Genomic DNA, 20,326 nt, shown 5'->3' with positions numbered 1-20,326 from the left:
GTGTGTTTTATTAGTTATCTTAGAATTTGTATCTTGCATCTTTAAATTGTGCCCCATCAGATTTACACACTATTATTCTACTTTGTAAATATCAAGGACACCTTCAAACAACTCTTCCCACTCCTCCTCTCCTATTTATTGCTGTCATTATTCACATGACATTTAAATTTACTTAAAATAATTACAAGAAAGAGACACTTTTAGGTGTATAATTGCCTTCTCTGGAGGTCTGTCTGCCTTTGCGTAGACCTAGTGATACCCTGGTTTTCCTTCTTTGTGACATTATTCTTCTAGGATTTTCTGCAGTGAAGGTTCACTGCATTGGTGACATATTATTTTGGCTTTCCATCTCTACAAACTTGGGCTCAGTGGACATGGTGATCCTAATACCCAATAGAAGAGTGTATCTCCCAGGGAACAGAAGAATATTGTCAATAGGGGAAAGCTGAAACTCCCTCCATGGTCATTTAGGGCTCCACACACCATTAGATTGATTAAAAGATGCTCACTGACCTTTCATGAGTCATCAATATTGATTCCTAAAGGGACATTAAGTTGCTGCTACATAATCTGAGTAAGAAAGCTTGTGCCTAGAACCTGGCACCCCATATCTGTTAGTACCAGACAATGGAATTTTGGAGCAACCCCACAAAGGAAGTGCCACTGAAGACTCAGATCCTATAGGAATAAGGATGAAGTCACTTTACAGATGTCTTGCTGCAAACAGAGAGGGAATGTTGCATGAAGCAAGGGCACCATGAATGCCAACTTGGGCCTTGTGAGTACCTGCCAAAACAGGGACTGTAGCAACTACATTCTGTGTGATAATTACTTTTTTCCTGTTTTCTCCTGAGGCCTTTTAGGAGAATCACTAATGCTAACTAATTTTATATGTCTTACACTGACAGAATTATTAATACATTTTTGTGTGTCTGCACCAGCGGAGATAAGGACTTCCCCTTGAGAAGGTCGGGCATGAGATGTGGATGGCAGATGTGGTAGAGCGTGTGGACATTACAGTTAACTCCTGCAGACCCATTGCCCCTCTGAACCTCATCTACCTGCTCTATCATGACAAAATGACCCCAGTGGACTCCCAGTGGCTCCTGGGCACTGTCTTCTTGTTCAGCTTGGCTAATGAGAGGCTTTGGGTGGAGATGAGAGGATGGGAAAGAACAAGATTGGATTACATATTACCTCAGTCTGTCCCATGCTGCCTTGCTGCAGTTGACCATATCTGTCATCAGAGGCAACACTTCCTACCAGAGAGCTCTCCTGATACAACTTTCCTCTTTGGGTTCCAGTGACTCACTTTTCCTCTTACACATCAGGTCAAGTGGGGCCAGCAGCTTTTAGCCCTTGCCAGCCCAAGGGTACTGTGTCAAATGCACTGGTTCCTTAATATAATATGTATATCACTCAACTCTTTTCTGAATCCCAGTATGAAATGTTCTCTCCTCTCCCTAAAGATTCATTTATTTATTATTTTATATATATGGGTGTTTGCATCTATCTATCTATCTATCTATCTATCTATCTATCTATCTATCTATCTATCTATCTATCTATCTATCTATCTATCTATCATCTATCTGTCTCACGTGTGTGCTTGGTGTCTGCAGTGGTCAGAAAAAGTGTCAGATCTCCTGGAACTGTAGTTACAGATACTGTGAGCCACCATGTGGGTGCTGAGAACTGAAATCAGGTCTTTTGGAAGTTCAGCAAGTGGTCTTAATCTCTCTCCAGCCTCTGTTGGTCTTCTCTCTCTGCCTCTCTATCTTTGTCTGTCTCTCTCTGTCTGTTTGTCTGTCTCTCCTTCTCTCTCAGACTTTGATTGACATAGTGAGCCTACGGATTCATTCCCTTAACTTACTTTCCACCCCTTCCCAGTCAATCAGCTGTGGTCAGGAGATGTGAGATTTAAGACCATAAACACAACTGAAGAGTTGACCATGCATTACCAGTTAAAACACATTTACAGAGGGTGTTGCCTGAATGAGGACCCCACAAATCTGGCAAAATGCTGATGCAACAAGTGTAGGCATTCATTTTCTTTTCTTTTCCAGAAGCTCTGAAACATCTCTCAGTAGTTGGTGATGACAAACATGTGTGTCATCACCTTTACTGGTTAAGGGAAAGGCCGTGGCATTGGGATATCTCAGGTTCCATTCCTTGAGATATAAGATAGTAAGAGATGAAGAGATGGAATTACTGTTCTATGAACCTGGTAAACTTTCAGTCACTCATGGATCCAATTGGAACAGGAAGAAGGTGGCAGACCCTCTGAGGGCTCTTTTAAGTAGTTTGATTTGCTTCTCAGAGATGGAGGATGATGGTCCTGTAAAGGACATCTGGACCGCTGAGGACATTTGTATTAACAGGAGCCTCCAGAGGGAAGCATGGAAGGTGGAGAGCTGTCCTATGCGAACAGACATAGACTGTGAAGTTTGAATTATTTCGGCTGATTTCCTCATTCACAGCTACAGGGACAGGCATAGATGGGGGCGTGGGGGCATTGTGCAAATGCTCCTTTGCCACTAGAAAATCTTGCTTCTTTTTTTATGTGTGTGATTGTGTGTGCATGTGTGTATACAGAAGCCAGAGGACAACCTTGAGTGTCAATGTCCAGGACCATCATGTACCTTCTTGGACACGGAGTTCAACAACTCCTAGGCTAGCTGGCCAGTGAGTCCTACTTCTTTCCACATCTCCAGGGCCAGGATTACAAGTGCATACCACTATGAGCCTCTAATCATGCATGCTATCTCCCCAGACTACTGTGTCTTTTGTTTTTAGTCAGAAACTATGTTTTGAGCGTCTTTCCCCATCTCTTTCTCTGTTAGGTGTCATGTGGAACTCTCAGCCAGTATAGTTTCCCCAGACTTGACATTCCTTTATTAATGACCCAATCAAATTATGATTTATTGGTGGACAAAAGCGAACAAATTTTCAAATCTCACTGTATTTTCAGAGCACCACACAGCACATAGGTTGTGCATATCAATATTTTTATATCACTTTCATCTCTCCTGTTGTCCTTGGGTTTCATGTCTTGCCTCTTTCCGACATCCACTTCTCTTCGGCAGGGCACAGAACGGAGCAGAAATCATTTCTGTAAACATTAATATGCAAACATAAATACTTCCATGCAACCCACCTGAATACTAGATGAATATGAATTATCAACACGTGTAGAGACAAGTATCTTCTCTGCCAGTGTAATCCCCGTGTGTTTCCAAGTGTTTTCTAATAAATCCTTTTGTTCCTGAGTCTAAATTTATTTTCTTATAAGAAACCATCTGGAACAGGGAGGAAGAGCAATGCTCTCTTTTAGACACTTTGCTGTGAATCTCTGCCTTGCTATTTAATCAAAGTATCAGCTCCCAAATTCATTTTTTTTGTAGCTTCTAGCTTGGGTTTCAAAAAAAAAATGTTACTGTATTTACCACTAGGTGTATACATCTGAAGTAATAAACCGGAAGCCCAAGGGAAGGAGAGATGAGGGGACTTTCCCCATTACTCATGGTTATCCCCGCTGTTTATACTTGCTTCTAAACCTCCTTAACCTCTTTCTGTACCCCATCTCCATCCAGAAGAGCAGATCTTTGGTGAGGGGGGATCTGAGCCCAGGTGGCAGGGCTGCAGGAGATCAGAACAGTGCCCTTCAGTGGTGAAGCTGTTCTTGCGATGGATTAGCTAATGTGTGCAACAGAACATTTCTGACTCATGATTGATGTAAGTGACATGCACCATGGCTTGTTACTGTTGTCATGGTCACTATGAACAATATTATCATTTGACTTTGTGTCCTAAAGTGGCCGGTACCAATTTTAGGAAATGAGTAGAGCTTGGCACCAGGCTGAAAATATTGCCTCTTTATTGCGGAGATGTTTGATCAGCCACTGTAATTACCTGCAAATCCTACTTATGAAGAGCAAATCCAGCCTGTGCCCATGACATTTACAACCAGCTTATCTACATGATAATTAACATTCCCATGACATGCATGTGCACAGGCATCAAATTAGTCCATACAGACAGAGATGAGTCCTGTATTAGTCAGGGTTCTCCAGAGTCACAGAACTCAGGTAATGAATCTCTCTCTTCATCTATATCTATATCTATATCTATATCTATATATCTATATCTATATCTATATCTATATCTATATCTATATCATCTATATATCTATATGCATATATATGCGTGTATATGGAGATTTATTGGAATGCCTTACAGGCTGCTGTCCAACAATGGCTAGCTGTGAATGGGAAGTTCAAGAATCTAGTAGTTGCTCAGTTCTGCAAGGCTGGATGTCTCAGCTGGTCTTCTGTATATGCTTTTTTTCTCCCTTCCTTCCTTCCTTCCTTCCTTCCTTCCTTCCTTCCTTCCTTCCCTTTTTGAGACAGGATCTCACTATGTAGCTCTGGCTCGCCTTGAACTTGCTGTGTAGGCCAGGCTAGATTCATATGTATGGTAATTCTCCTGCCTTTGCCTCCTGAGTGTTAAGATCACAGACATGCCTACACCTGGCCCTTTTAGAGGATTCAAATATTCTCTCTGCTCCTAATTGCTGGCACATTATAATGCTAATTATTATTATTATTATTTTACCATAATTTCTTATACAGAACACAAGATTCTTTGCATTTCTCTCTACTCTTGAGGAATCATTCTTCACTGGAAAATATTCATTTTACTTATGTCTTATTTTTGTCATCAAATTAGAAAAAAGAAACACATGGGACTAAATGATGTATTTCTAAGGAAGCTGTGGAAAGTCTGAACAGAACGCATTGTGCGAACTGCGCTTCCCCTTCACGCATCAGGAACACAGACTTTGCCTGAGAGAAGGCAGAGTCTCATCAATATTTAACAGACAAGACTCTCAGCCTCAATTTGCATCTTTGAGAGATTAAGAATACCAGATAGTCTATACTGGGAAAAGCAGACCTAAGGTTTTGATTTACTACAGAGAAAGGCTTTCAATGGGTTTCTGTGCTCTGAGGATATTTGAGGATGATCTTCATGATGATGGACTCAACTTGTCTTATAAGTACACAGAATTATGACATACTCATCACTCTTTCTGCTCTTGTGACCAGATACTCAATAAGAAGTGATTTAAGAGAGGAAAGGCTTATTTTGACTCACAGTTTGAAGGGATACAGTCCAGTATGAAGAAGAAGGCATGGCAGGAGGTAGCCTCATGAGGTAGGAGTGTGTGGCTAGGAATCTCCACCTCCTCACATCTTGATGGAACAAGAGACAGAGAGTGGACAGGGAGATGAGCTGGCTTACCAAATCTGAAGGCCAGCTTCCAGGAACTCACTTTCTCCAAAGAGACTCTGTCTCCAGAAGGTTCCACAACATTCTGAAACAGCACCACCAACTAGGAACCAACTATTCAAACACACGAGCCTATGGGCGACACTGTGCATCCAAAGCCCGGCACACTGGTTAGCTAAGGAAGTGGAATGTGGCAGATGGCCCAGGTAAACAAAGAAAAGTGTGGTGCTCTGTCATGCTTTGGAGTTGAAGGTAGACATGTGTGTGGTGGAAGCAATGAGGGGTAAGTGGATGTCACTAAGCAGATTCTAGGTGCTTCTTTGCCCTGGACTGGAACACAAACCCTGTCAGGAGATGTGGCTGACTTGTGATCACAGCTCAATCAGTCCGAGGCTCAAAGCCACAGTACTAAAATACTGAGAAGATGGGATTATGCTCTTCTGGTATCTATGTGAATCTGTTCTTCAAGTCAGGTCTGCACCCCTGGGACACATGAGGCAGGAGAATGGAAAATACTATTTGGATGTGCCATGGTGGGCTGATTTTCTTTCTTTTGATTTAAGTGTGGACAAATATATAGCTGTCTATAGAGAATTATTTCAAGAAATAAAAATGACCATTTTGGGTAAACAAAATGTAGATACTCCTGTACTTATGAATGGGATTGTGTCTTGCTAAACTTAGTGTTAATGCAAAATGTATGTGCTATACCCAACCTGCCAACATCATAACCCTCAGAAAAGCACAGTAGAGTGTTGGGGAGGAAGTTCCCTGAGGATGATGTGCTGGGAGGTGTAGCTTGCTGTGCCTGCCCAACATCTCAAATGACTATGACACCATGTGTCTCTACTTTGGGAAAAGATCAAAACTCAAAGCATGGTTCTTACCAAATCGCTTCTCTCTCTCTTTGTTTTTTTTTTAATAATGAGGGTTGATTCTAGAATCTTATGTAGACACAGAAGGTGCTCTACCACTGAACTGTATCCCTGGCCTTCTGAGTCATATCTAACAAGAAGTTCCTGGACAGGTGTGGTGAACTCTGTGGCTGAACTATGTCATGAAAGCCCTGATTCTGCCTTTCCTTGGCTATCAGGACTGTCCTTGGCTGTCAGAACTGTCTTGCACTGTCAGAAGGGTGTGCATTTGTAGGTATTACAGCTAGATGCTACTACCAAAAGATAATACTACCAGAAGAGGGACTGTTTTTTTTCCACCTAAGAAAATATTGATCTGTGGGTGGTGACACATATCTATAACCCTGGTATGCAGGAAGCTGAGGCAGGGGGATCACCACAAGTTTAAGGTCACCCTCGTCTACCTAGTGATGACCAGACTAGCCAGGGCTACATAGTGAGATTCTATGTAAAGAAATAAATATATTTTTCTAGAGCTTTCTGCCATGCTCAGATTTCTCCCAAAGTCTCATTCATTGTAAACTGAGCAACATGTACCTCTAAACCAATCACGACTACGATTGTCTGAAGTTAATGAAGATCCACCCCGTGAAGAAGATGAGAGATGAATCCCCATGCAGAGGTGTAGGTCTGCTAATAAAAGAGAGGGTTAGACAGCCCACCCATAGGGTCTGCTATAGCCCGCATCTGCACACCTCTGATGTCAAGGACAGTCCCCTTAACCAGGAAGTGTGGCTTAAGGAGTAGAGCACAGAATGAGCAGTTGTCTTTCTAGGTTGATCTGAGTCCACGTTCTAGAATACAAATGTCCTCTGTTCTCCAATATTGTGTGCAAGCAAGTTAAATGACATGAGGATGCCCACCCCACAAGGAGTCTCTTTAGCCCCTAAGTGGTACTCATGGGCAATTCTGCTCTGTTCACAACTTTCTCCTACCCTCACTTCCTTCTCTCATCTGTCACTATGGCAGCCAACATCGTAAAAATTGACTAAAACAGTTCCCTCTTGTGTGCTGACATTCTTCTTTTGATGGAGATCACTGGACTTCCGAGATACATCTCTTGTATTGGTGTGAAGGTAAATCTCCACAATCATCTTGGCTGGATTTAGATGCATTTACACTCCTCTCCTGTGTCTACGAGTGTTGCTGGAGGGCTTCTCTCCAGGTTCCACCAAGCCCTGCAGTCCCACAATCCATGTATAAAATAATTACTCAGACACTTATATTACTTATAAACTGTATGGCCGTGGCAGGCTTCTTGCTAACTGTTCTTATATCTTAAATTAACCCATTTCTATAAATCTATACCTTGCCACGTGGCTGGTGGCTTACCGGCGTCTTTACATGCTGCTTGTCCTGGCGGTGGCTGCAGTGTCTCTCCTTCCTTCTTCCTGTTTCCCCAATTCTCCTCTCTCCTTGTCCCACCTATACTTCCTGTCTGGTCACTGGCCATCAGTGTTTCATTTATATAGAACAATATCCACAGCATACGAGGGTGTTTTTAGAAGGGTTTAACTGAGGTAGGATGATCCTTCCTGAATATGGGTGGCAATATCCTATGAATCCAGGTCCTGGACAGAATAAAAAGTAGAAAGCCAGATTGGAACCAGTATTCACTTCTGTATGGTTCCTGACTTAGGATGCCATGGGACCAGCTGCCTTGTGGTCCTCCCACCACGCCTGTCCCACCGTGGTGGACTGTTCCCCCAAACCATCAGCCCAAACAAACCTTTGCTTCCTTATGTTGCTTTGTTGAGTATTTTCCCACAGCAATGGGAAACACAACCAATGCAAATAGGATGGGAAGACTAAGGTGTCGATCTACTGCAGGAGCCAGGTCTTGACCTGGCTTTTAGAGTCTGAATTTTCATAGAGCTGGAGTGAACGTGAGTACAGAGAAAAAGCCTCCTAGGGCTGGTGAGATGGCTTAGCAGGTAAAGGCGCTTGCCACCAAGCCTGTTGATCTGAGTTCAATCGCTGGGACTCACATGGTGGAAGGAGAGAACCAACTCCCACAAATTGTTCTCTAATTGACACACACACACACACACACACACACACACACACACACACACACACACCGCGCAAATTAACAACTCCAACAATAATTTTAAAAATGCTGCTTAGTCAGGGCCGCTTGGAGTGGACTCTGGCATCCAGCACTGTTGTATTGGATCATCTGCTCAGATCTTTTCTCAGTCAAATGCTCCTGGCATCTGCCTCTTCGATCTCGATACTGTTAATTCAGTTAATGAGTACCAACTGCAAGGAGAATACTCACCGACCGTGTTGTCCGTGATGCTATGCGCAATCTCAGCACTTTATCCAGGAGGTCTGGAAGAAGTGCTAATTCACGTGGACCCCGAGGCACTTGCAGTTACTCCAGGCTTATTTTCAAATGGGGACCAAGCTGCACTTGGACTTGAGTGAAAGTGACTTAGCTCCTTTTGACTGTCACTGAAACAGATGAGGACATCATGACCCCAGGTGTGTGTTATCACATCATCTGACGGGAGGTGGACCCTCATCACAGTGAAGGGGGAAGTCTGGAGACGTTGACCTGAGCATGATTCTTGATACAGCTGAGTCAGTTCAAGTGGCTTCCAGGCTTACCTGCCTCAATTTTTTGTCTTCTGAAAGTTGGACTTAATAATGTTATTACAGATAAAGGCCAAGCTTCCTTCTGCTCCCCTCCTGTGAAGCTGCCCAGGGGATGGAAATCCACCATTAACTCTGCTCTGCCTATAGACTAATGTAAGGCCTTTTCATGTTGCTTTGCATTATTTGTGGCTGTGGAAAGATTTCTAGGCCCTTATGTGAAAACAATAGCATCTGTATTTTAAAAAGATCACACAGCCTGTGTTAACATATTGGAAGTGATAGAATGAGGTTTGAGTGACATCTTTGCGTGCAGTGTGCATGTGGAGTTCAGAACCTCGGACATCAATCCTCAGGTGCCATCCACCCTGTTGGTGAGACAGAATTTCTCATTGGCCTAGAATTTGCCAATTTGGCAGGGCTGGCTGGCTAGCTGGGGATCCACCCATCTTTGCCTCCCTAGTGCTGGGATTACAAGCATGAAACACCACTCCTGGTTTCCTTAATATAGGTTCTGGAACTCAAATTCAGGTCCCCATGCTCTGACAGGAAGCACTTTTTGAGCCAGCTCCTCAGCCCTTGAGTGATATCTTTGTGGCATACCAAGAAAACTCCAGAATGCCTGCATCATCCCCAGCCTTAGAGTGAAGGAATTGACATTAATAATTCACTGGCTACAATGTTAACTAAACAGCAAGACTCAGCTGTCCACAATTCTTTGAGGGGACATAAATAAACCAATCAGAGAAGACTGATCAGGGACACTTTCACCATGGCTACATTGTTTTAGGTAGAAAACTCATGTCTACCAGATCAATACTTCAAAGCCTGTCTTTATTGCATGAAGGACATTGTTGTGTTAGTGTACATTCACATGGGCCTCCTAAAAGAAAATCATTTTTATAGCTTTCTGTTTAACAAGCAGATGAAGCACCAGTTAACGTCCTTTTTGTTAGGGACCTGGAGGATTGTAGTGTGAGTTGACCTTCTTCCATTTAAGTGAGATGGGGTTGAAATGAAAAATACCCCAGAGGTTATAGTTATTTTAACACCTTATGCATTCAGGTCTTCAGATTTTACTGGGCAGAGATGAGTATCCTAGTGATAGCCCACTTTGCATGCAGAGGAAGAGGTCATTCTCCAAGCCTTCAGAGGGTTTTCCTCCTGGCTTAGGTTAATTTCTATCACTGTGATAAACACCATGACCAACAGCAACTTGTGGAGGAAAGCATCTGTTTCAACTTCTAGGCTATAGCCCATTGTGGTGAGAAGTCAGGGCAGGGACTCAAGACATGGACTTGGAGGCAGGAACTGAAACAGAGACCATAGAGAAACACTGCTTACTGGCTTGCTCCTCCATGGCTTGCTCAGCCTGTTTTGTTATACAATCCAGAACCACCTCCCCAGGGGTGGCACCACCTATCCTGGACACTCCTGTATCAACCATTAATCAAAGAGATACCACACAGATTTGGTTATGGGCCAATCTTATGGAGGCATTTTCTCAATGGAGGTTCCCCCTTTCCAGGTGACCCAAGCCTGTGTCAAATTGACAAAAACTAACCAGCACACCTTATTCTCCAATTGCTCAATGAGTATGAAATATCGTCCCCATTTTAATGTCATTAGATAGCCTCATGCAAGCTACAAATAGAAGTATTATTAGAATCTCATGAGATAATTGCAACTCAAAGTGACATGAATAAGTCAGTAGTAAATATCAAATGAAAGGGTTCATGCATGAGAAAAAAATGAATCCAGCATGAACAGTTTCCAAACCTATATTTTTATGTCATGCTTTTTTTTTTCCAAAGAAAAGCTTTCCAGGGTCCGTCTTTAAAGGCTGTTTTAAACATCATGTATCTGAATTAGAGGCTTGCTCATACGGCAACGTGACTGTAATGCTTTCTTTGTTGCTAGAGGAAGCCTCTGTGGCATGCTAATTTCTTTCGGTAACTAACATTTACTTTGAGCTGGGGACGGGAAGAGCAAGGCTAATGACTCCAGAGAGAAGCAAATGACAGCACAAAATGGAGTGGTCCAGCAGTTGCTCAGGTTACACAAAGGCCAGGTCTCTACAAATGGAATTAGTAGAGGAAATCATGCCGGGCTGGACTTGGGGAATCTTCAGATTCGGAGCCAGATCCATTCTTCAGCTTCCAGTGAAAGCTATGCACAAACCAGAGAGCAAGCCAGAGTCTTTTTTTTCATGCCTACCTCTAATTATCTGAACACAATGGAAGCAGAAAAGCAACCTGTAGCCACTTCTTTAAATGTTACAATGTGGGGATCGATGCCTGAGTCTAGGCTATTCCCTCTGCGGCTGTTCGTTTCCTTTATGTGACATCATCACCCGTCTCCAGTGATTTCCTAACTGAACTAGTGATGAGGTCGGTAGAGGGTGAGTGAAGTATCTTATATCTTAGGTAGTGTAAAGTGGCTTTGGAGCCTTGGGTCTGAGTTCACAGCTTTGGGGGCCGTTCGCCAGCTATTTGCTGTTTTTGGGTTTCAGTAACCTGTTCCCATCTGAAAACAGCAACCAAGACCTTAATCTAGGAAGGGAATCTGGCATTTAAGGAGGACTGTTTATGGAAAGCATCTCTGCATAAGGAATCGCTGTTGATGTTATGATGACATCATCGGTTACTTTTCCCATTGTCCTGATAAAATTCCTCGACAGAGGTAACAGAAGGGAGCAAGCATCCATCCATGGGACAGTGGTGGTGGCCGATGGTCATTGTATCCACTTTCAGGGAGCAGAGAACAGTGAATGCTGGTGCTCTGCAAGCTTATGCAGCTCAGCTCACAAGCTCAGGAACCCCAGCTGACCACTTTTAGGGTGAGCCTTCCCTCCTTAATTAACCTGATCAAGGAAATCTGTCCCCAGGCATGACCATGGGCTAACTTACTCTAAATAATCCCTCAAAGATGAGCCTGGGGTCATGTCTCCTTGGTGATCTAGATCTTGTCAACACTAGCCCTCATGGGTAGTTGCTCAGTGATGTGAGCATCATATATTTTGTTATTTATGTCATCCTCAAAATGTTAAGGAGGCATTTTGGGGAGTAAGTGCAGGTACCTCAGGACTTACCCCACGGCATCTGTCTCTTGTTACCACTAATTCTGCTGCTGCCCCTATAGTGACTGAGAAAGTGTTCTGCTAACCCAGCAAGTCTTCTAGAGAAGACTGCTCTGAAACCACCAGACCCTTGCAAAGAAAAGGCATGATTTCCACTTAGCAACCCTATAACAGACTAGGACATGTCCTTTTCCTTAATTCTTCCCTCAGGGCACTGGTCAGTCGATGATCTAATTAGGACTTAGTGCTGGAATTTCCGCAATGATGTGTGGGCAATACAATTTAGAGAGAAACAAAGTAACACCATGTTCATCCTGAGTCAAATTTCAGGTGCCTCGCCAGCCCCACAGAAGGGTCCCAAAGTCCTCCAGATCTCAGAGCTGGGACTTGAATGGCCCCAGGAACAGAGAAAGAGCATTTCCCACAATTCCACATTCAAACCTGATGCTGAGTCCTCTTTTCCTGTCTTACTCTTCACTCTCCCCAGGGTGATTCTTATAAGAAGGTACCACTTCCACCCAGAGGAGCATGTGGTGGCCTAAATCTCAGCAGATGTGGAGGAGATGCTCATCTCAGGCCTGTCGCAGAGGTCCATGGCCCTTTCTGGTGCCTTCTCCATCCTGCCCTCAGTTACCAGGTCTTCTGAGACAGCACAGAGATGTGCTGGGCCACTGGACTATCAAGAGGAGGTGAATGGGTGATGGACCTTGGGTTTGGGTCCTAAGATTCATTTCCAAGATCCACCGGTGTCTGCAGGAGGCAAACAAGGATGGCTAAAGGGGCTGGAAAGAGGAGGGGAGAGAGAAAGGGAGTTGACAGCAGATTTTTTTTTCACCTCTCTCTTTATTTCACATATGTATGTGTGTGTGTGTGTAAATACGTTTGTATGCATATTTAATATTGTATTCAACTGAATATATGCACTGAATATATACAATAGAATATGCATTCAATTGAATACAGTTAAGTACATGTATCTGTATATATGTATGCATATAACTATTATGCATTTATGCGTGTGTTCTTAAATGCCCCTTAAGTCTTTGGGTTTTATTCAACTTACCAAAGTCTTTTGTTTTTGTTTCTTTTTTTTATAGTTTAATGTATTTTAATAGCAAACTTACAGGAACAGTACAGAAGACAGACAACATTAAAAAATGTACTTGCATGTAGGATAACTCAGTTAGAAAAGTATAGTGAATGGATGGAATCTACTGTATGATAAAAATGCTACAAACACCATTTAGTTGCCGTCAATAAGAAATTTACTTATTTAAAAAAAATCCAAATGCTGGCATTGTCCAGAAAATTTTAACAGGTTTATTTATAATTGTTATAAAGTTGAACTGTTGAAATGTGTTCACTGAAACATTTTGCTTGCATTAATGCTTTACATCTTGCATTTATATTAAAAATTCACACACAAATGAAAATGGAAAAACTGCCAACACCTGATTTCTGTCCCCTATTTTTCCACTCGCAATGATATACTTAGGTACCTATTGACCCCATGGAAAAAATATCTAACATTCAGAACTACTGATAACAGGAAGAAGAGGAAAAAAATTTTTGAGAATGAAATGTTTCCCCTCGTAGTGGACTCTTAAGCACGTTCTCCGCGTATGCGGTGTGCTAGCTGGGTATCTTTTGGCATAATTGTTACACGTTTGGCATGGATAGCACACAGGTTGGTATCTTCAAAAAGGCCAACCAGCCGGGCCGTGGTGGCGCACGCCTTTAATCCCAGCACGCGGGAGGCAGAGCCAGGCGGATCTCTGTGAGTTCGAGGCCAGCCTGGGCTACCAAGTGAGTCCCAGGAAAGGCGCAAAGCTACACAGAGAAACCCTGTCTCGAAAAACCAAAAAAAAAAAAAAAAAAAAGGCCAACCAGATAGGCCTCACTTGCCTCCTGCAAAGCACCAATAGCTGCACTCTGGAAGCGCAGATCTGTTTTGAAGTCCTGAGCAATTTCTCGCACCAGACGCTGGAAGGGGAGCTTGCGAATCAGAAGTTCAGTGGACTTCTGATAATGTCTGATTTCACGGAGTGCCACAGTACCAGGCCTGTAACGGTGAGGTTTCTTTACCCCTGCAGTAGAGGGCGCACTCTTGCGAGCGGCTTTAGTAGCCAGTTGTTTCCTGGGTGCTTTACCACCGGTGGATTTGCAGGCAGTCTGCTTTGTACGAGCCATGGAATGGGCACCTCCTTACTTACCCCCACTTCTCCTTCGGCTGAAGCTCTGCAAGCGAGAGGCAGCGCTGGCATTAGGGAGCGGCGGCCTGTTTTTGTTTCTTTTTAACAGGATTTTCTTTCTTTCCCTCTTTCTCCAATCTATCTTTCAAAGAGCCTCACAAAATGAGATCTGGTGTTCTGTTCTGTTACTTGTTCATCTCTAACATGTTTTTCTGTTAACAATTTTAATATGCAATGTGGCTGGGATATTTATAATACATATAAATTATATGATATGTATTTGGTTTTTTGAGGTATTCAATCATTTTGTATGACGGTCAGTGACCCTCTACAGAAAGAGACATTCCCACTCTTGTGAATAAACCCTGGAAGGCGACTGCCAACAATGTTCCTTGACTCTGGAATGCTGAGCACCCTCCTGAGCACCCACCCAATCTGTCAGGGGAAGCTCAAGAGGGCTCTTTGTGCTGGGTTGGAGCAGCTGCCCAGAACCAAAGGGAAGCGTGGAAAGCCAGGCAAACCCTGCTGGTGTCTGTGGCATGGATCCCTCCAGAGTTAATACAGCCCCAGTTAACAGCCTGCATTTTATTGCAAAGTCAAGCACCAATGGAAAGGACTATCAGTTTGGCAACGAGGAGCCAAAGGGAAAGTGTTTGGAACAGACCGCATGGCTCATTTCCAAGACAGGCTGGAGAAACAGGGACCACCAACATAGCGCTTTTCTAGTGTGTGCCTAAAACCGTGATGGCATCTGGGAGAATGCTGAGAATTTTGCTATGGATGGAGGTGAGGAGCCTTCAGGTTCATATCCCAGAATGCACCTGCTCTTTGAGGTCTCCTTGGCAAGGTCAAGGGAAGATCTGCGACTTTTGGTCAGTGTTCTAAAAGAGGTATAATGAGGAAGATAAAGAGCACAGTGCTTCTTACAGACACAATCAATTCCAGTTCCCAGCTGCACCTCTAGAGTCCAGTCCCACATGGAGTAAGAAGGCAGTATGTTTTACCTATCTTATTTGGGATTCTAAGTGTAGTCTAGGACATGAACTTACAGATACATTCTGCTTCCAAAGTTGAAGAACCCAAGCCAGCAGCACACCTTGGCAGTTCCTCCACTGGTGCGTAACAGGGGAACTTCAGCTCCTGACAGCCAGTGGTAAACACAAGCTCGCCATGACTGGATTCTTCTGTCCACCGAACAATGGAAATCTTAGCCTGAAATTGTTCTTCACCTCTTCAGGTGGAGGAGAATTTTGATATTTAACTTATGCCAAACATTAAATAGGTGCTAATTATGTAAGTCAGTGTGTTAGCCACTTTACATGTACTATTTGATTAATCCCCCAAAGCCCTAGCATTCAAAATAACTCATTTGAAGTACAATAAAAAACTATTTTGAAAAGATACATTAAAAAACTGCACTACATACCTTAGAATATCAGCCTAGATTGATCAATATTGAGACACTCTACCAAAACTGCTAGATTAAAAAAAGAAAGAAATCTTTTGTACACATAGTTAAAAGATATACAATTTATAAGGGAAAAATTTGACTATTATACCATAGTAAGACTTTCACAATAAATGACCTTTTTTTTTTTTTCAAATAAAGGAAAGTGTGAGGTATTGACTTTATATCCAGCTAAACTAACTTTCAAGCAGACTTAGAACAATCTAGTAACCGTGCAGGAGGTAGGGAAATCCTGTCCACTCATTCTTCCTCGGGAATCAGCTGCAGAATGATGGTCAAATAACCAGACTGTTTGCCCACAAGTTGACATGAAAAGAGTTGGCTAACACTGATCATTGTTTTAGAATTAAAAGTAGATAAGGTTTAAAGAAAGAAGATCATGAGAGGGCAGTGGAAGTCACATGACAGGAAAGTGAAAGGGGGCTGTTGGGTAAGAAGGGGACCAGAGGGCGGGGACCCGGGAAGGGTGAGCAGAGCACAAACAAGATGTGTGTCTGAAAATACCATAAGCAAACTCCTTACGTTTATAGGCTAATTAAGAAACAATGGACTTAAGGAGCTAAGAGAGAGCTGGTTAAGTGTGTATACTGCTCTTGCAGAGGATCGGAGTTTAGTTCCCAGCATCTACACTGGACAGCTCACAGCTGCCTGTAATTTCAGCTCCAGGGAATCCAACACCTTCTTCTGGCCCTCTCAGCATCTGCACTCATGTGCACTGCCCGACCCACTCCCCCCGACCCAGACTCACACATACACATAATGAAAAATAAAATAAATCTTGGCAAACCTAATTCAAAAAAGAAACAGATTAACAACAACAACCAAAAGTAAATGCGATTCGAGAGGAAGCGAGGGTAGTGTGTAATGGACATGGGCTCTGATGCGGTAAGCACTAGACTGCTCTTCAAACAAGAGTGAGCATGTGAATATTTAAAAAATATTTTCAGTAAGTAAAAATGTTTTCAGTAATTTTAGAAAAGTTTTAAGTAATGTTTTCAGCAAGGTGGCGATATCTTTATTTAGCCTCCTTTTCTGAGACTGTTATACATACCATGTGGTTAGAACAAATAATTATGGTTTACTGGTTTATGCTGTCAACTCCATTGTATTTAAGAGCTAGGATTCTTGGTGTGGAAGGAAGAAGATGTGAAAAGTTTGTGTGAGATTTGGTGACCTCAAAGTGAAGTCTATATGAACTTGTTAGGTATTTTAAATGTATATGTAATTCTATGTAATACTTATCATAGCTCTACCTATTCAAATGCCCTAAAAACAATGACCAGCCTTGCAATCAACACCCTAGCAGCTAGGTGATGGTATTTAAACAGCACTGGATTCCCCACGGAAGAATAGCAAGGTTTCTTGGGAAAACGGCTGGTTTTGAGTCTGGAATAGGAGGTGCACCAGGTGTGTCCAGAACATTCTGTCCTGCTGGCTATCAGATAGCGAGGTCAGTCTCAAAGACTACAGCGCTCATGTCGAAAGGATTTGGGAGCCAACTCAAGAAACTCCTTTTGAGAAAATATGAAGCTATTTGAGCTTCAGTGAAAATAATTGCAAGGGACAAAGTACTGAGAACTTAAATTGACTCATCCGTGGGAAAAAAACCATACCACAGACTAACCAAATAGTAGGTGGAGGAGGTGATTGCTAACCATGATTGTCAACTTGATGGGATCTGGAGTCACCATAGAAACACATTACCTGGTGTCTCTGAGGGAGTTTCTAGACTAGGTTAGTGGAGGTAAGAAGATTCATCCTAAATGTGCTGCCAACCCATGAGCTGGGGTCCGAAGACTTACTAAAAAGGAGGAAGCCAGATGATTATCATTGACTGTTCTCTGCTTCCTGATGGTGGACCATTGTAACCAGCTGTCTCCTGCGTCTCCCACCATGTCATCCCTGCCAGGGGGGACTGTTAACCAAAACGAACCCTTACTTCCCTAAGTTGCCTTTGTCACAGAAATGGGATGAGTAACTAACATGCAGGGCATGCCTCCTCTAAAAATGATTCCAAATTAATAATAAATTAATAAAGAAAGAAGTTATGAAGGGGTTAGAGAGATGGCTCAGCAGTTAAGAGCACTCATTGCTATTTTAGAGAACACCAGGTTTTCCCCCCATCCTCCACTCCAGACAGCTCCCAACCTGTAGCTTCAGCTCCATGGGATGCAATGTTTTCTTCTGGCCTCCATGGGTACTGCACACACATAGTACATGCGCACATGTGCACGCATGCATGCGTGAGAGTGAACATACATATACTTAAAAAAGTTGTATAGTTTAATACTGTCGTTTTGAATTCACTAATAAATTAATGAAGTTAAGGCTTACTATAATCTTTGTGCTGGCTAGCTTTATGTCACCTCAATAGAGCTAGAGTCATCTGAGAGGAAGGAACCTCAATTGACAAATTGCCTCCAAAAGGTCAGCTGTAGGCAAGCCTATAGATCACTTTCTTAATTAGCAATTCATGTGGGAGTGCCCAATATACTGTGGTAGTCCTGGGTGCTGTAAGAAGGCAGTCAGTAATTTACACTCCTCCATGGCCTTTGCATCAGCTCCTGCCCCCAGGTTCCTCCCCTGCTTGAGTGTCCTGTCCTGACTTCCTTCAGTGATAGAGGTATAAGCCAAATAAACCATTTCCTCCCAAACCTGCTTTTGGTTGTGGTATTTCATCACAGCAGTAAAAACCCTAAGTCATTGCCCATGAAGATTACAGAAAAACTCACAACAGTGTTTGTCACTCATTGGAAGGACACAATGTCATTCACTGGAAGGATACACCACAGCTGACAGTCTTGCAAAAGGAATCCAATCTGAGACTTTACGCACAAAGTCTAGACTGTGGGGAATACATTACAGGCCAAAGGCCAAAGTGCTTTCAGAATAAAAGGAAAGGAAAGGAAAAGGGTGGAGCACCACACGGTTTAAGAGACATCTAAAGCAATGCAGTTTTAAGTGGAGGAAACCGGCTTCTGGTTTCCGCGGGAGTTGGCCGGCTTTCTTTTCTCTGTGTAAAGCAGGTGGATGGTGGAAGGAATGGGGGAAAGGATGACCGCACTGGAGGCTTTTCCATTGCTTTCTACCCACAGCTTCTTGGCCAATCTCAGGAAGTGAATCTCAGGCAGCATCCACAGGCAGGGGGAGTTCTGGGAGAAATTCCATTCTTCTAGTGATTCATGGAGGGCGGGGCACTAAGGATGCAGGGGTAGAGTCTCTCCTCCCCCTCCCCCCCACACACATAGGACTCACTGAAACTCTAGGTGTTCTGAAATGACCGGGGCCAGATCCCACTGTGAAAGAACCAGCCTCCAAAGATGTGTCAGTCCCAGGACAGCCCGGCCTGCAGTATGCAGGGAAAGCCTCTGGTGGAAGTATTATGGCCCAGGGAGCAGAAAGACTAAGTAGATCCCTGCTACTGGGTCACAAGGAGGGCACGCATATCAGTCAGAACAAAAGCGACTTCATCCAAGCCATATGGTGCCTGGTTTATTGTAAGCTAATATCAAAGAATCGGGCACATTCCTGGCACCAGGGTCCAGTTCTAAAGCTCCACATGCCACACTAATGCTTTTGTCTATTTATAGCGAGCTAGGAAAGCAGTCAGGGCCAATGATCAGGGTCACTCTGGGACAGGCATGGTGCCTATGACTCAAGATGGCTGCATTCCTGTTCAGCTGAATCTGTAGACTGTGGAAGAAAAGGCTTTCTCTCCAGCAGGAGAATGGGGGAAAGGAACCCATCATCCTGAAGTGTGGGGAGTAACTTGGTATCACTTTCTTTTCTCTTGCTTCTTTGCCCCAGAAGGGAGCCTAGCCGCATGAGCATGTGAAATAATAAGGACAAAATCTGAAATTCCTAGCAAGGGGCCAAGAAGAGAGGACTCTCGGAGATAGACACCATGGAGAACTCATGAAGACTAGGGAGTGTGAGAAGAGAATGCCATAAACGTTCACAAGCCCACCCTGCCCCCCAACTCCCTTGCTGAGCACACACAGACCTTGCCTCACACAGAAAACATAAAAGGGAGGGGCACCGTGTGTACAGGACAGCTTTCCGTTGCTGTGACAGAACACCCGAGGACAAAAATGGGAAAGGAAGAAAGATTCCTTTGGAGTAATTAGAGAGCTCAGTCCCTAGTTGCCTGGCTCCATTGTTCCTGGGCTATAGTGAAGAAAATCATCACAGCTGGGAGGCTATGGTGAGGAAAGTGGCCACTGCATGGGACATCTGGGGAGGAGACATGGGGTAGGGAGAAGAGAGAGACAGGGTGGGAGTGGAGAGAGAAAGAGTTCTTCCTTACTGTGCTGGTGGTTTTTGTTTTTTTGTTTGTTTTTTGTCAATTTGACACAAGCTAGAGTTGCGAAGAGGGAACCTAAGTGAGAGACTGTCTCCATCAGATTGGCCTATTCTCTTGATTAGTGATCAATGTGGGAGGGACAAGACCATTGAAGGTGACCACTGGGGGCAGGTGGTCCTGGGTTATGGAGAACAAGCCATGGAGAGCCAGCCACAGCGTTCGTTTTCATTGTCTTGGCTTCTGTCTCCAGGTTCCCACTGTAGTTTCTGCCCAGGCTGCCCTCAGCGATGGACTGCATGTGGAAGTGTAAGCCAAAGACATTCCTTGCTCCTCACATTGAGTTTGGTCCTGGTGTTTATCTGTTTACCACAGCAATAGGAACAAAACCAGGACACTTACTAGATGATTATTTATGAGGTTATGCACTTATTTGGTTTCTGTGCTTAACTGATATAGATAAATGAATCAGTCAATAAGGTTTTA

The 20,326-nt window shown here is 43.4% G+C and overlaps 1 protein-coding gene and 1 long non-coding RNA gene across 2 annotated transcripts; both read right to left on the bottom strand.

Moving 5' to 3' along the window:
- Positions 1-2,561: 2,561 nt before the first annotated feature.
- On the bottom strand, positions 2,562-18,915 carry LOC121829606 (uncharacterized). Its single transcript, XR_013051621.1, has 3 exons — positions 18,273-18,915; positions 8,485-8,660; positions 2,562-3,112 (listed from the first exon to the last, which is right to left on the bottom strand). It is a non-coding gene; the product is annotated as an uncharacterized LOC121829606 (long non-coding RNA).
- Positions 13,016-14,125, bottom strand: LOC107400359 (histone H3.3A-like). The gene is made up of 2 exons (XM_076573261.1): positions 13,768-14,125; positions 13,016-13,615 (listed from the first exon to the last, which is right to left on the bottom strand). The coding sequence occupies exons 1-2, from the start codon at positions 14,068-14,070 to the stop codon at positions 13,484-13,486; spliced, it is 435 nt and encodes a 144-aa protein (XP_076429376.1). The 5' UTR covers positions 14,071-14,125; the 3' UTR covers positions 13,016-13,483.
- Positions 18,916-20,326: the final 1,411 nt, after the last annotated feature.

Source organism: Peromyscus maniculatus, chromosome 5, assembly GCF_049852395.1.
Source record: "Peromyscus maniculatus bairdii isolate BWxNUB_F1_BW_parent chromosome 5, HU_Pman_BW_mat_3.1, whole genome shotgun sequence".
NCBI classification, from domain to species: Eukaryota; Metazoa; Chordata; class Mammalia; order Rodentia; family Cricetidae; genus Peromyscus; species Peromyscus maniculatus.
The sequence above is the reverse complement of the archived record's forward strand: the minus strand, read 5'-3'. Positions and strand labels throughout refer to the sequence as shown.